The sequence below is a fragment of the Dendropsophus ebraccatus genome, chromosome 6 (genome assembly GCF_027789765.1).
Source record: "Dendropsophus ebraccatus isolate aDenEbr1 chromosome 6, aDenEbr1.pat, whole genome shotgun sequence".
In the NCBI taxonomy this organism is placed as follows: Eukaryota; Metazoa; Chordata; class Amphibia; order Anura; family Hylidae; genus Dendropsophus; species Dendropsophus ebraccatus.
The window spans coordinates 103,864,533-103,878,017 of NC_091459.1; the positions used below are offsets into that span (position 1 = coordinate 103,864,533).

General features: G+C 41.7%; 1 protein-coding gene across 1 annotated transcript in view; it reads left to right on the forward strand.

Moving 5' to 3' along the window:
- Positions 1-12,689, forward strand: part of DGKD (diacylglycerol kinase delta) — a 65,417-nt gene extending 52,728 nt beyond the window's left edge. The window contains exons 21-30 of the mRNA XM_069975470.1: positions 201-308; positions 392-505; positions 802-936; positions 1,609-1,775; positions 2,504-2,609; positions 6,222-6,314; positions 6,781-6,900; positions 8,009-8,123; positions 9,102-9,232; positions 11,422-12,689. Coding sequence (XP_069831571.1) covers positions 201-308; positions 392-505; positions 802-936; positions 1,609-1,775; positions 2,504-2,609; positions 6,222-6,314; positions 6,781-6,900; positions 8,009-8,123; positions 9,102-9,232; positions 11,422-11,508 — 1,176 coding nt within the window. The 3' untranslated portion in view covers positions 11,509-12,689. The remainder of the gene's footprint in view (positions 1-200; positions 309-391; positions 506-801; positions 937-1,608; positions 1,776-2,503; positions 2,610-6,221; positions 6,315-6,780; positions 6,901-8,008; positions 8,124-9,101; positions 9,233-11,421) is intronic.
- Positions 12,690-13,485: the final 796 nt, after the last annotated feature.

The window sequence follows — 13,485 nt, forward strand, 5'->3', positions numbered from 1 at the left end:
TAGATACTGCATGTCTGTGTTTGCTCCCTTGCTCCTCATATTGTTTGGCTCCCTTGTTAGCAATGTGTATCTTCATCTTGCATGTCTCTGTGTCTGTCCCTAACACTGGTTGTGTCTGTCTCTCTTCTTTTAGATGTCTGTCTCTTTCTTTCTCAGTGGATGTGCGTGTCTACCTCCACTTACCACAATGTCCCCCGCAGTGTGATGGGGTGCCCATTCCCCTGCCCAGCTTGCAAGGAATCGCTGTCTTGAACATTCCCAGTTACGCTGGCGGCACCAATTTCTGGGGAGGCAACAAGGAAGACGATGTGAGTCTCATACATGAAATCCTCTGCAGGTTTTATTGCACTGTAAATCCAGTCCCACATTTATAATTTCATTGTGTTTTTAGACATTTGCTGCTCCTTCTTTTGACGACAAGATCCTGGAGGTTGTTGCTGTGTTTGGTAGTATGCAGATGGCGGTGTCCAGAGTTATCAAGTTGCAGCATCATCGGATAGCACAGGTATCTCAGCATGGAATATGTATACTGTAAGAAAGGTATATACAGTATGTACATTCAGTGTAGACTCACTGTGGATTTTATGCCGCTAATCTGCAGTGGATCCAAATCCTGTGTACTGATCCTTATTTCCATAGGGTGGATACGCTGCTGATTTGCTCAGCAGGAAGTCTGCACCACTTTACCACTTAAGATATTTTCTTAATAGGATACAGTAAATCTATGTTATAGTTTTGAGAGGATACAGTTTACTAGTCTTTATATAATGGCCCTGTGGACTTTGTCATGTTGTCTACTAGTGTCGGACAGTAAAGATTACGGTGCTGGGAGATGAAGGCATTCCTGTACAAGTGGATGGAGAGGCTTGGATCCAGCCACCTGGTTATATCCGGATAGTGCATAAGAACAGAACACAGACACTCACCAGAGACAGGGTAAGGTTTCCAGGTACATGCATAATAATGTAATGATATCATTAAAGTGTCACTGTCCTTTTTTATTTATTTATTTTTTTCAGAAATTAATAGTACAGGCAATTTTAAGAAACTTTGTAATTGGGTTTATTAGGCAAATCTGCCATTATCTGCATTCAAAAACACTTTCCCCAGGTCCTCCCTCCTTTCTCTCATTCACTGCTCATTATCAGGAAATCTCGACTCTTTTACATCAGACATGCCCCTGTCTGTTCTATGGAGAGGGGAGGGGGTGAAAAAAGGAGAGAGATTAGTGGGCAGCAGAGAACAAAGGATTACATAGCGGGAGCTTTGTGAAAGCCTCTGTTCAGAGGTCAGTGCTGACTTAAGAGAAGATAGCCCAGTCGCGTAGCTGTAAATTAACTCATTGTTGTCCTGTTTTGGTGCCTCATCACCTCAACCCCTCCCCTCTCTATAGAGAACAATGAAGACTCATGATAAAAATGCATTTTTCAGCTAATAAACCTAATTACAAAGTTTCTTAAAGTCACCTGTACTATTGATTTCTGCAAAAAAAAAATTAACCGACAGGTACGCTTTAATTTTTTTTTTTTATTTGATACTGCTTACGACAAGTGAAGCATTCCATTAGCTAGTTCATCGCTGTTTCTCACACCTTTATTTCTCTGCCAGGCCTTTGAAAGTACATTAAAATCTTGGGAAGATAAGCAAAAATGTGAACTTTCCCGACAGACGTCATCTGCCCTGTCTCCAACTTCTTTACACCCTGAAGCTTTGTCAGAAGAGGAGGCAGCCCAGGTCTCCCGGTTTGGCCAGGCAGCCGGTGCCCTAATTCACAGGTAAAGCTGTAGTCTGTAGGCGAATGTTTGGAGTTGTAACAACTACTGGAGAGCTGCAAGTTGGCAATAAGTGTTACAGATTATCTCCTATCTAAGATTAGCAGTGGTTGTCATTCGGTGTATGTAACAAATAAGGGCTGTATTACATGGCCTGATCTGCTAGATCTGCACTCGCGTACAGAGTCTCTTTAGACGGCTAAGTGATAGTGTGGCAAAGGCTGCAGGGACATCGTTAGCGATGTCCGTGCAGTCCTTGCTTTAAAAGGGTACTCTGGCGTCTATAGGAGGACACCAGGGCAGTGTAGAGAGGTAAGCTTCTTCATTATTTTTCTACACCGAATACCCCTTTTATCAGCCATGCATCGCTTACACAGAGCCATGCAATGCTTTTTAAACTTGTTAAAAGACAACGCTCAGTCGACGAGCAAATGATTGTTTGCTCCTTGAATGATCATTGCCTTTATTACATGGCGCAATATCTGCCCAATTCAGCAGATAATAACTCCCTGTAATAGGGCCTTAACTATGACTCTCCCAGTCCTTTGTTTGGATGGATTCCTTTAGCAGAGACATAAGATTTCTGGAACAGTGTTTTAGATGGCATTAACTTTCATAGGGAAAAGCTATAAGGACGTTCAGGATATGCAATTAGAGTAGAGGTTATCATTTTAAGACATTATCCAACCGATTTAGAAGAGGAAAAAATATGGTTGCCTTTATGTTTGCAGCATTAAAGAAGTTGCAGTGTCTCATGAGAGTATGGAGCAGGAGCTAGCTCATGCTGTAAACGCAAGCTCGAAGTCCATGGAGAAGGTCTACAGCAAGGACTCTGAGGTAAACTGTTCATCGACTGCATGTTCTAAGTCACTGACCAGTACTTGTTTCAAGAGTTGTAGGACTTTCGTGGTATGCAGTTATCCAGTTAGGTAAAATACATGTTCAAAATCCCCCCTCCTGGAGACTAACAATTCATTTCATACTTTTTATTATCTTTTCAGTCTCTTTCTTCCAGTTCTGAGCTGCTGCTTTGTGCTGAAGACACGGAAAACTGTGTGTGAGCTGTTCTCTCAGTCCCTGCTCTGAACTCCCTCCTTCTCCCACCCCCCACATTCGGGGACTATAATGCAAATGTCATCCCTGGCTGGCTGTCTCGGCACTCTGTGATGACGGTAGGGTTAATCACAGTGAGGTCACCAGCAACTTGACCTCAGAGGTCCCAACATTACAGAGTTCAGAGATAGCCAGCCAGGGAGAGGGGAAGAAAGAGTACAGAGTGGGGACTGAGAGAACAGCTCAGACACAGTTTTCTGTGTCTTGAGCAGAAGGCAGCAGACTAAGGACTTGGGGAGGAAACTGATAAGATAATAACACATATGGAGCATATTTTTAGTCTCCAGGAGGGGGGATTATTTATTCTGTGTTTTACCTAACTGGATTACTCCTTTAAGTCAGCCAGACTAGAAAGGTTTGATGTTGGCCCAAAGTCATTTCTTTGCATCTAATCTTCTGATCACTCAAATTAAAAGGCATTTGTTGATGTCCTTATATTAATGTTTGTATAACATTTACAGTTGAGAGACTACAGTACTTTTATTGAAGTCTGTTGAAACAGGATGTACCCTATCATGCTTGTAATACAGGAAATAATCCGGGAGAAATCTCACTTAGTGCCAAGTTACCCTTAGATTGGTGAAGAACCAGCCTATGGCTAAAGTCACATGGAGCAGAAATGCTGCAGATTTTACTCATAGGTTTGTACAGTATCAGGCTATGTTCACATATCGTAAGAGACCAGCTATTCCGTGACCCGGCCGGTCTCTGAAAAGATCTTCCCGCCCTGCACTACTGGACGGATGATCTTTATAGACGCAGAGTTCCGATGGCCTTAGGAGAACTAGCAAAGTACACACAAATTGTGGATATCCAGCCAAAGTCTCAAGTTTTAATCTGTCAGAACAAAAGTTGTTGTACGGACTTGCATGTAGGGGGGGGGGTCACAATTTTTTTATTTGCAACATAGTTTATTCTGGTTGTGCATAAGCTTAGAAAATCATTCAGGAGAGTAAACATGTAAGCTGAAAACAGAGTAGAATGACTGTGTCTCTGACAAACCAGGACACAGCTGATAACACTACATGTTAAAGGACAAGTGCCATGAAAAACTTTTTCCCAGTAATTGAAGCACATTACAAATTTATATAACTCTGTAATATGCTTCAATCACCTATCTGCCTCCCTTCCTTGTCTTTTCCCCCCTCCACCCCCCACCAGGAAGTGTCCTAACTCACACAGACCTAATGACTGCCGTCACCGTCACCAGGCAGCTCCTTCTTGTGAGGATAAGGGCCCTATTCCACCGGACGATTATCGTTCAGACTATCGCCAAATCGTTCGAATCTAAACGATAATCGTTCGGTTGAAATGCAGTTAACGATTAACAATCGAACGAGAAATCGTTGATCAATTTATAAGACGTGGACCTATTTTTATCGATGCTCGTTCACAAATCGTTCACAGATTGTTCGCATTGAATAAGACATCGTTCGGTCGTTCACAATAGATATGAACGCAATAGCGAATAAATAGCGAAGAAAAACTATCGCAATTACGATCATAAGTAACTATTATCGTTCCATGGAAATGAGTGAACGTTTTCAGGTCTTTCGCAATAGCGGTCGTTTGAAATCGTTAACGATTATGCAAACGATAATCGTCCAGTGGAATAGGGCCCTAAGTCATCAGCGGGAGGGCTGGTCTAGGTCCTGTTACAGCAACCCCCCCTCCCCAGTCCAAGTGATGTCTTGCAGCCAATAGGAGCTGAGCAAGCTGAGTCACCTGACAAGGCAGGGGAGGGGGGGGCTGCTGTAACAGGAGAAGAAGCTAAGAGAAGAGCTTGGTGACGGTGACGAGAGTTATCAGGTCTGTGTGAGTTAGGACACTTCCTGGTGGGGGGTGGAGGTAATGTGCTTCAATTACTGGGAAAAAGGTTTTCATGGCACTTGTCCTTTAATACACAGAGTCTGTAGGAGTGAAACTAATGCTGCGTTTACATGGAACGATTATTGTTCGAATTTTCGCAATAGCAATCGCATTTGAGCGATAATCGGCTTCGTGTAAACTGTCTAACACCGTCTAACACCGATTTACCCTATGTGTGAGATAGGCTTAAGGGATCTTAAAATGATCACAATAACGAATCAAAACAATATATTGTTCCGTCTAAACGCTGATCGTTATAAAAAACACATTGTTACTTCGAAATCGTTAATCGCTCGATTGGGCGAATTATCGCTCCGTGTAAACGCAGCATTAGCAGAGCTTTTAATAAAATTAAAATACTATGGAGAAAGTGTTTTTTTGCACCATTAAAAGTGCAAAACAGTAATAAAATGTAAACATGTCTATAAGTCTAATGTCTTCCAAATATTTTTCTCTTTTGAGTCCAGATTAATGGCTGCATTTTCAATGTGTACTGTATTCTGCAACCAGCTTTTCACTCCCATAGTTCAAATTCTTGATCAGTTTAATAGCTTACACACAAAAACATATGTATACAAAAAGTGCACTGAGCATAGTTTCTTAAAAATAGTACTATTTTATTGACACAAATTATCAATAGACATAATAAAATACAATAAAAAATGCTACAGAAATGAACACAATTGAAAAATGAAACCCCACATCCGTGCACAGGTATAATGGTATCGGGCCAGACTGTGAAGTAGAATATACTCTATGTACTACCAGACCTAGATTAGTCATCTCAGCTTTCCTCCCACTGGTTCGGCAGTATCCTACCTAGAGCCCTTAGGCAGCAGTAATGTAGAGTTTTTTTTGTCACAAAATAAGCTCACCCATAATAGTGCACTAAGCCCACACTATGCCGATAATGCCCTCTTTGGCTAGATTTACACGCAATGTATCCGCAGCAGATTTCTCATTGCAAATTTGCCGCAAAATCCGCAAGTATCTGCGGATACTTGACCATTCTCTTCAATGGGCTGAAATACTCGCAGCGGGATTGTCATCCCGCTTTGAGTATGTCAAACTCAGCGCCATTAACCCCCGCAGTCCGGGAACATATGGTATCTGGTCCCCGCTCTGGCTTGCTTCTGGGGCTCCCGGCATCTCATGCTGCGAGTGTCAGCCCATTGAAGTGAATGGGCAAGTATACACTGCGGATATGTTAGGTGTGAATCTAGCCTTTGTGTACATATTACATATGTTGTGGGTGTTTTTTTCTTTTTTTTTTATTGTATAATAGGTAAACAGTGCCATTTGTCGACATAGTGGTACTTTTTCTGAATTATTTTATTATTGGTAATTGGTTTATCTCAAGCCTTTTTTGTTTAAACACAAAAAACATAGAAGAAGAGTAAATATTGCACAAAAGTGTTCTGTAGTATTGCTCTATTTCCTAATGGTTTCCAGTACTTGTTGTTTCAGGGTCCAAGCTGCACTCATGTTATGGAAATGGTAACTAATGTCCGAGCTTTACTGAACGAGACAGAGCTCCTTCTTACAGGAAAGATGGCTTTGGTGAGTAGGGGGCTGGTGTCATATCATCTGTATATCTAACTCTTACCTCGATTCACAGTGCGCACAGCAGCTCTACTCTTTCTATTAGGGGACATTCACACATTGTGATTGCAGTCCGTACACGGATGATGTGCTGTGGAACAGAGTTCAGAGCTCCTGCCATGATTCATTATGAGGCCAGAAGCTTCCAAACTGTTTAAAACTTCACGCTACTGTACTGACACAGCATGTCAGTTTATTTATGGATCGCCCCTAAATCTTAACAGAGCTCCTATAAGAGACAGGGAAAGTCCTAAGTACCCCACCCATATAGGTTGGTTGGTAGAGAAAGCTGTCAATCACTTTTCATGGGGAGATATATAGATCAGATTAAGTAACCTGGCAGGTTGGCTCTAAACCCAAAAAACTGAGAAACTGCACACAAGGTTAGAAATTTTACCTAGTTTCCAATTTTTTTTTCCTGAAGCTTTTAGATCCCCCTCAAAAAGAACGGCTGATGACATCCCTCAGTAACACAGAGCAGGAGCTGCGGAAACTTGCCGACATTCCATGGCTGTGCCAGAACACAGAGCCTGGGGAAGAAGACGTGAGTATTCACATTGTGCACTTCTACTTCTTTCTTTTTTTTTTTTATTTTTTTTTATTTTTTTTATATATTTATTAGAACCTCTCATTGCAGTCCCTGTGCAAACAGGTAGTTAGATAGCTGAAGATAGAGCGATCCAGGCGCAAAGACCTCTGATTGCTATAGAGAATGGGAAGAAGCACTGAACTCAGCGATGTCTTTCCTTGCACACTGAAGACAGGCTTGGAAAGATAGCGCTTGGATGATCACTTTTCCATTTGTCTTAGTAATCTCAGCTCACTGACCCCCCAACTTTTGTCATGTCTCCATAAGGTTGCCCTCAAACACTGCAGTTTTTTTAATACTGCCACTGCAGTTTCTGAGCCAAAACTAAGAGTGGATTCAAAAGGAACAGAAAATATAAAGATGGGACTTATGATTCCACTTTTGGCTTTAGCTCAAAGTTACTAATTCTCTGTTGTTCTCAAAATGTCACTGTCGTTTTAATTTTTTTTTTTTTTTGCAGAAATCAATAGTACAGGAGATTTTAAGAAACTTTGTAATTGGGTTTATTAGGCAAATATGCCATTATCTGCATTCAAAAAGACTTTCCCCAGGTCACCCCCCTCCCTCCTCTCTCTCATTTACTGCTCATTATCAGGAAATCTCGACTCTTTTACATCAGTCAAGCCCTGTCTGTTCTATGGAGAGGGAAGGGGGGAGGAAGAAGGAGGGAGATTAGTCGCCAGCAGAGAACAAAGGATTACACATCGGGAACTGTGTGAAAGCCTCTATTCGGAGGTCAGTGCTGACTTCAGAGGAGAAAGCCGGTGATGAAGCTGTAAATTAACTCTTTGTTGTCCTGTTTTGGTGCCTCAACCCCTCCCCTCTCCATAGAGAACCATGAAGACAGGGGGCAGAGCTTCAAACTGATTTTCATGGTAAAAATGCATTTTTCAACTAATAAACCCAATTACAAAGTTTCTTAAAATCGCCTGTACTATTGATTTCTGCAAAAAAACAAAGCAAATGACAGTGACACTTTAAGTATATGAACACTTGTGAGATGCAGATACTTCTTCCTTCCCCAGCATGTTGCTAGTAGCTGATGGTTGTGGTCTCTCGGTAGGGGGCTCTTGATTACTCCAAGTTAAGGCGTAGCAGTCGCTTCAGGCTGGTGAACAAGTTCAAGAAGGAGAAAAACACTAAGAACAAGGAGACGCGGAGCAGCACAGGAGCACCTGGTAAATGACTATTCCTAGATACTTACAGCAGATGATATGCACAGTACAGGCTGCTACAATCACATATAGACCCGTCAGTTTCTTTCCTATTGTTAAACTTAATTATAACTAATAATAATTTGTAGTAACTTATTACATTCTATCACATTAACTCTTTGATGTCTTTGTCTTTATACTAAATTTGTGTAAGCCAAGCATAGGTGTTATCAGTTTCCTGAAGGTTTGATAGAGATAGAGTATTTTAGAAATGCAGGGATAGAAGAACATAAGCCATGGTAATGTTTGCTTTTCCTAAGAAGCCTATAGCCCTCATCCATACATGTTATATAAGATGTGACTAAGGTTGGTAAATATATCCTTCATGTGTACATGTAATGGAAAGATACAGAATGGTGCAATTACTGAGGTAACTGCATAACTCTCATCAGGTCCATATCTAAATAGTAGGACTCATGCATGAGCATGGATGGGCGTTGTATGGTTGCCTCAGACCAGTGATGACCATTGCAGGTACATTTTCGGCTGTGTTCACACTTAGGGTTTATTCACACAATTGCACCTTCCGAAATACAGATATATCAGCACCTAATCAAAATTGGTTGCACAAACCCCATTTACTTCTATGACTATGCTCGGGTCATTTCCTGCACACATTAGTTTTTACTCCGACTCGTGGTTTGCTGTGCTTTTGAGTCCAAGTGAAAACTTGTATACTGCTCTTAGGTAGGTAAGTTAACTTGCATGTAATAAAATAAAGAGTATAGTTTTGTGTAAGGAATGTATGACGTGATTCTAAATGAGGCATTATGCTATGTTTAATAGTGCGCACTTACATGAGAAACAATTGTGTGGTGTGTCTTTCCATGATCATTGTATCTCGCTGTTAAATTCCTTTGCTCTGTGGGTAATCTGTATCTTGGGATGTGGATTTTTTCTGCTTTGGGATGTGGTGTCTTACTAAGGGACTCTTTCTGACAGCTCACCTTTGGGGGACGGAGGAGGTTTCTCTTTGGTTGGATCGTCTCAGTCTGTCTGAGTACAAGGAGGTCTTTACTCGCCATGACATCCGAGGATGTGAGCTCCTACATCTGGAGCGCCGAGACCTCAAGGTATCTCTCACAGATGTCAGACCCACAGTGGAGTCCGGACCTTTCCTGCTTTTTGTGTGTGTTTTTAATGCAATCCCTGCAACCAAACCTTGCATGTTCTGCCTCAGGGCTGCACCTTCTCTTAGTTCTTTATATAATGCCATCAACCATGCCTTGTCCTAATCTTGCATACAGTTTAATTTCTACTAACTAGAGATGAGCGAACCTGGAGCATGCTGGAGTCCATCCGAACCAGAACTTTCGGCATGTGATTAGCGGTGGCTGCTGAAGTTGGATAAAGCCCTAAGGCTATGTGGGAAAACATGGATATAGTCATTAGCTGTATCCATGTTTTCCAGACAACCTTAGAGCTTTATCCAAGCTCAGCAGCCCCCGCTAATCAAATGCAGATCGTTCGGGTTCGGATGGTCTCGAACCCGAACCCGGTTCGCTCATCTCTACTACTAACATTATCTATTGGTCATCTCTATCGATCATTGCTGTACAGTCAGTGCATGATATGAAATGTCCCCATGTCTCCAGGTCTCTACATTTCACAACCATTATGGCATTTCTAATATTCTTCCCATTCTAAGTCTTGCTGCCAGTGACAGTATGTTGCTTGTTTTCAGCACGCTTGGTTCAGTGCTACGCCTGCATGCAAACTATTGCAGATATTGCTATTCTACCAATCACTTGAATGGTTAACACCACTAAACTCTGTTCTAGCAAACATTGTAGTGTTCCTGATATATGTCAACGTGCTTGTCTTCAATTTGTTGCAAAAGCATAATGTTTTTAGGCTATAAAACTTTTAGACTACTTTGCTGTAGTCTTGGCCGCTATGTTTGGGAGCTATCGGATTATTCCACCTAAGATACCAATACACATGAGATTAAAGATTATTTTAGGACTGTCTGACTATCTAATATGCATAGGGAACACTCAATTCTATCCCAATATGTGCTATCAGGGAAGAGTTGGGAGTCCTTCATGCTTATTAGAAGGTTGAGCAGTTGGATTTCAATATGCACAATCCTTATGTTATCGGGTAAATAAGCCGCTAGCAGAGGAGTCTGTTGGTGGGTTACTCCCCTCTCCTCATTCAGAACACATGCACATTCTGCTGGGCCGAGTATGCAAGTGTACGTATGTAGTCAGGGCAAGTAGCTGTTGGATGCTAGAAGTGTATGGCCAGCTTTACTTACTGAGTCACTAGTACTATATTTCATACCACAGAAAAGGCCATACTTATCCATACAAGTGCAGTTTCAGATGCCAGGAAGATACCGACAAACCACAGTGTTATGTAGGGAGAACACACAGGCACAAAACATCAACATCTATTAACAACCGTACTGTTTAATTACAGATAGAAAAGGCTTTTATATTGTGCCGGTCACAGTTACATGTAGTGCAGAATATTGGACCTAGCCATACTATTCTAGACACTTTATTCTGTGCCAAAACCACAAGACCAAGCTGCATCCTGCAAAAGGATTCATTGATATTTAGTTAAAGATATGTAATGTATGGAAGGCCATAATGTTGTGCATCTGTATAGTTAGTTATACTGTTTGGATTTTCAGCTGTACTGCCTCGTATTGCTTTATATGTAGATGCAGCACCATAATGGCCTTTTTAGACGGGACGATTATTGGGCATTATAGGAATACGGTCAATACTTGGTGCTTGGTAAAAATAAATAAATAAATAAAATAAAAAAAGGGCCATTAATCAGTTGACAAACTATCCAAGATCTGTGTTCCTTATCCTGCTCCCACCGGGACTTAAGCTATACTTTGGCTTTGATACGACCGTGCTAAGTTGGTAATGGAATGAAATGGATTTCCCACCAATTTGGCGGCAGCATACCTAATGACAGGTACACTTTAAGTAACACTGATGTAGGGTGCACACTACTATTATCTAGGTTATTCGGCTGATATACACATACAGAGAACTACACATCTAAATATAAACAATATGAAATCTTATTGAACATGATAGTCCAGTCATATGGGTTGAATCCAAACATATCTAATGTATTGTTAACTAACAACGCTACAGAACAGCCACTATGCTTTGCAGCCAGTTGAAAGTCGTGCTCCTCTCTGCTTCTGTTGTGCATGGTTCTTCTGCATTGTGACAGTCTCCCCAGTGTTTTAGCTGCAGTACGGATATAACATCTGTCGTTTTTTGCTCTGCAGGAGTTGGGAGTGACAAAAGTAGGCCACATGAAGAGAATCCTCCATGCCATACGAGAGCTGAACCCCCCTCCTGTCAGTGCGGACTAGGATCTGTCTTCACTGCGTGTGTGGCCCAGTCTAGATGACCCGATCACCAGTGTTGCTCCATTAAAGCACAGGCCCGCTCTAGCGTTCCTCCAGCACTGGGCTCTATAATAGCAGCTAATGTCGGAAGTCTTCTGGGCTTTCTGGCCTCCTGTGATCCCTGGCCACTGTTATCTCTATTACACCAGCCAATCATAAATGAGCCCTGGGAATTACTGCTGCCAGTCATAGACCCATATGTCCACGTCTTGAAAGAGCCAAGGGCTTTAATATTCTGTCTTACTGGATACTTTTGAAGCCAGATGTTTTTCTAGATGCTGCAAAAGCCAATTGTGACTGTAGTAGTCCTTCTCATTAATGTGCTACCTCGTGTGGAATGGGACAGGCCTTGTACTGTGAGCCCAGTAAATAGCGCCACCCGGCTCACCCTGTGTCCTTTGCCTGAAGACTCTGAGACCTTGGTAATCGGTTTGGGGTCTACCTGTTTTGCGCACAGTTGTTGAACCTGTCAGATGATTGTGGAGTTTTGTACTTTGTGTTAATATGAATGTTTCCCCCCCCCCTCAGGCTCAGCGTGTAAATTTTTAGTTTTGTATAAAGTATTTTTGACGTAGCGTAGTCCTGTTGTAATCGTGGTTTTATTGGACTGTTTGTAAAATCCAGCTGTGAGGTGAGACCAATGCACCTTCCCACTCTGGTCTAGGATCAAACAATTGTTTACATTTCTATAGGTACATGTATAAAGCAGGGAGCGGACTCTGCCCTGTGAGAAGCTACTCTGTCAGTGTGAGATACATTGAAGTACTGTTTCCTAAAGATGTGTTTGGGAAGATGCGTGTTGGTTGATATACAATGAAATTCTGTTTCCTGAAGATGTGTGTGGGTTTAGATACATTCACAATGTGTTTGGGTTGTAATTTAAGTTGTCCACATCTATTCCTCCATCTTTTCAATCTCTTACAATTTTTACTCCTGGGCAGGTCCCCTCTTTCTCTTATTATGGATAAGGGATAAATGAAAGCCTTGGACCCTTCAGACAAAGCCTGGCTGCCCCACCCCATGCGTATTTATTGTCCCGTGCCTTATTGCAGTCCCAGCTTCTTTTCCAAAGTGTTGTTAATGCGTGTAAATAGCGATATTGTAAAAATTGCTTGGTTCTAAAAGTAAAAGATCTCTTAATGATATTGGTTTGTTCATTGTCTCTTTTTTTTATGTTTACCACTTGGGTTATAATATATGTGACAAGACTAGAGATGAGCGAACCTCGAGCATGCTCGAGTCGATCCGAACCCGAACTTTTGGCATTTGATTAGCGGTGGCTGCTAAAGTTGGATAAAGCCCTAAGGCTATGTGGAAATCATGAATATAGTCATTGGCTGTATCCATGTTTTCCAGACAACCTTAGAGCTTTATCCAAGTTCAGCAGCCCCAGCTAATCAAATGCCGATCGTTCAGGTTCGGATTGACTCGAACCCGAACCTGGTTCGCTCAACTCTAGTTGACTCATTCCAGTTACTAAACCTCGATCTATCTTGTTCTGTGAAGGTAAGCTATATAAGAAGGCACAGGCATCCACTGACACATTCCGGTCACTGTCATTTCCACAGACGTTGCACATATCGACACTACAAGCAAATATAAGAAACTATGTACAAATTCCACTTTCTCCTCTTCCCAGACTCTAAGCTATCCGTTGTTTTTAACAAATCTGCTCAGATCCTTCCTGAGGGATGTGATGGACTACAATCTTTCAGAGAGTTCAGATTACATGCTGCTTATAAAAGTCTATAAAGTGAAGAAGGTAAAGTAAAGGGGGCGCTGAAGCAAACTAGTGGTAGACAAAGAGACTACAGCAGCTTACAGTGAGTATTAGACCTCATGCCAGTGATGAATTTACAGATCAGACCACACAGCACTGCTCTATAATGTCCTCCATACTACTTCAGAGTGTCATCAAACATCCTGAAAAATTACCAACAA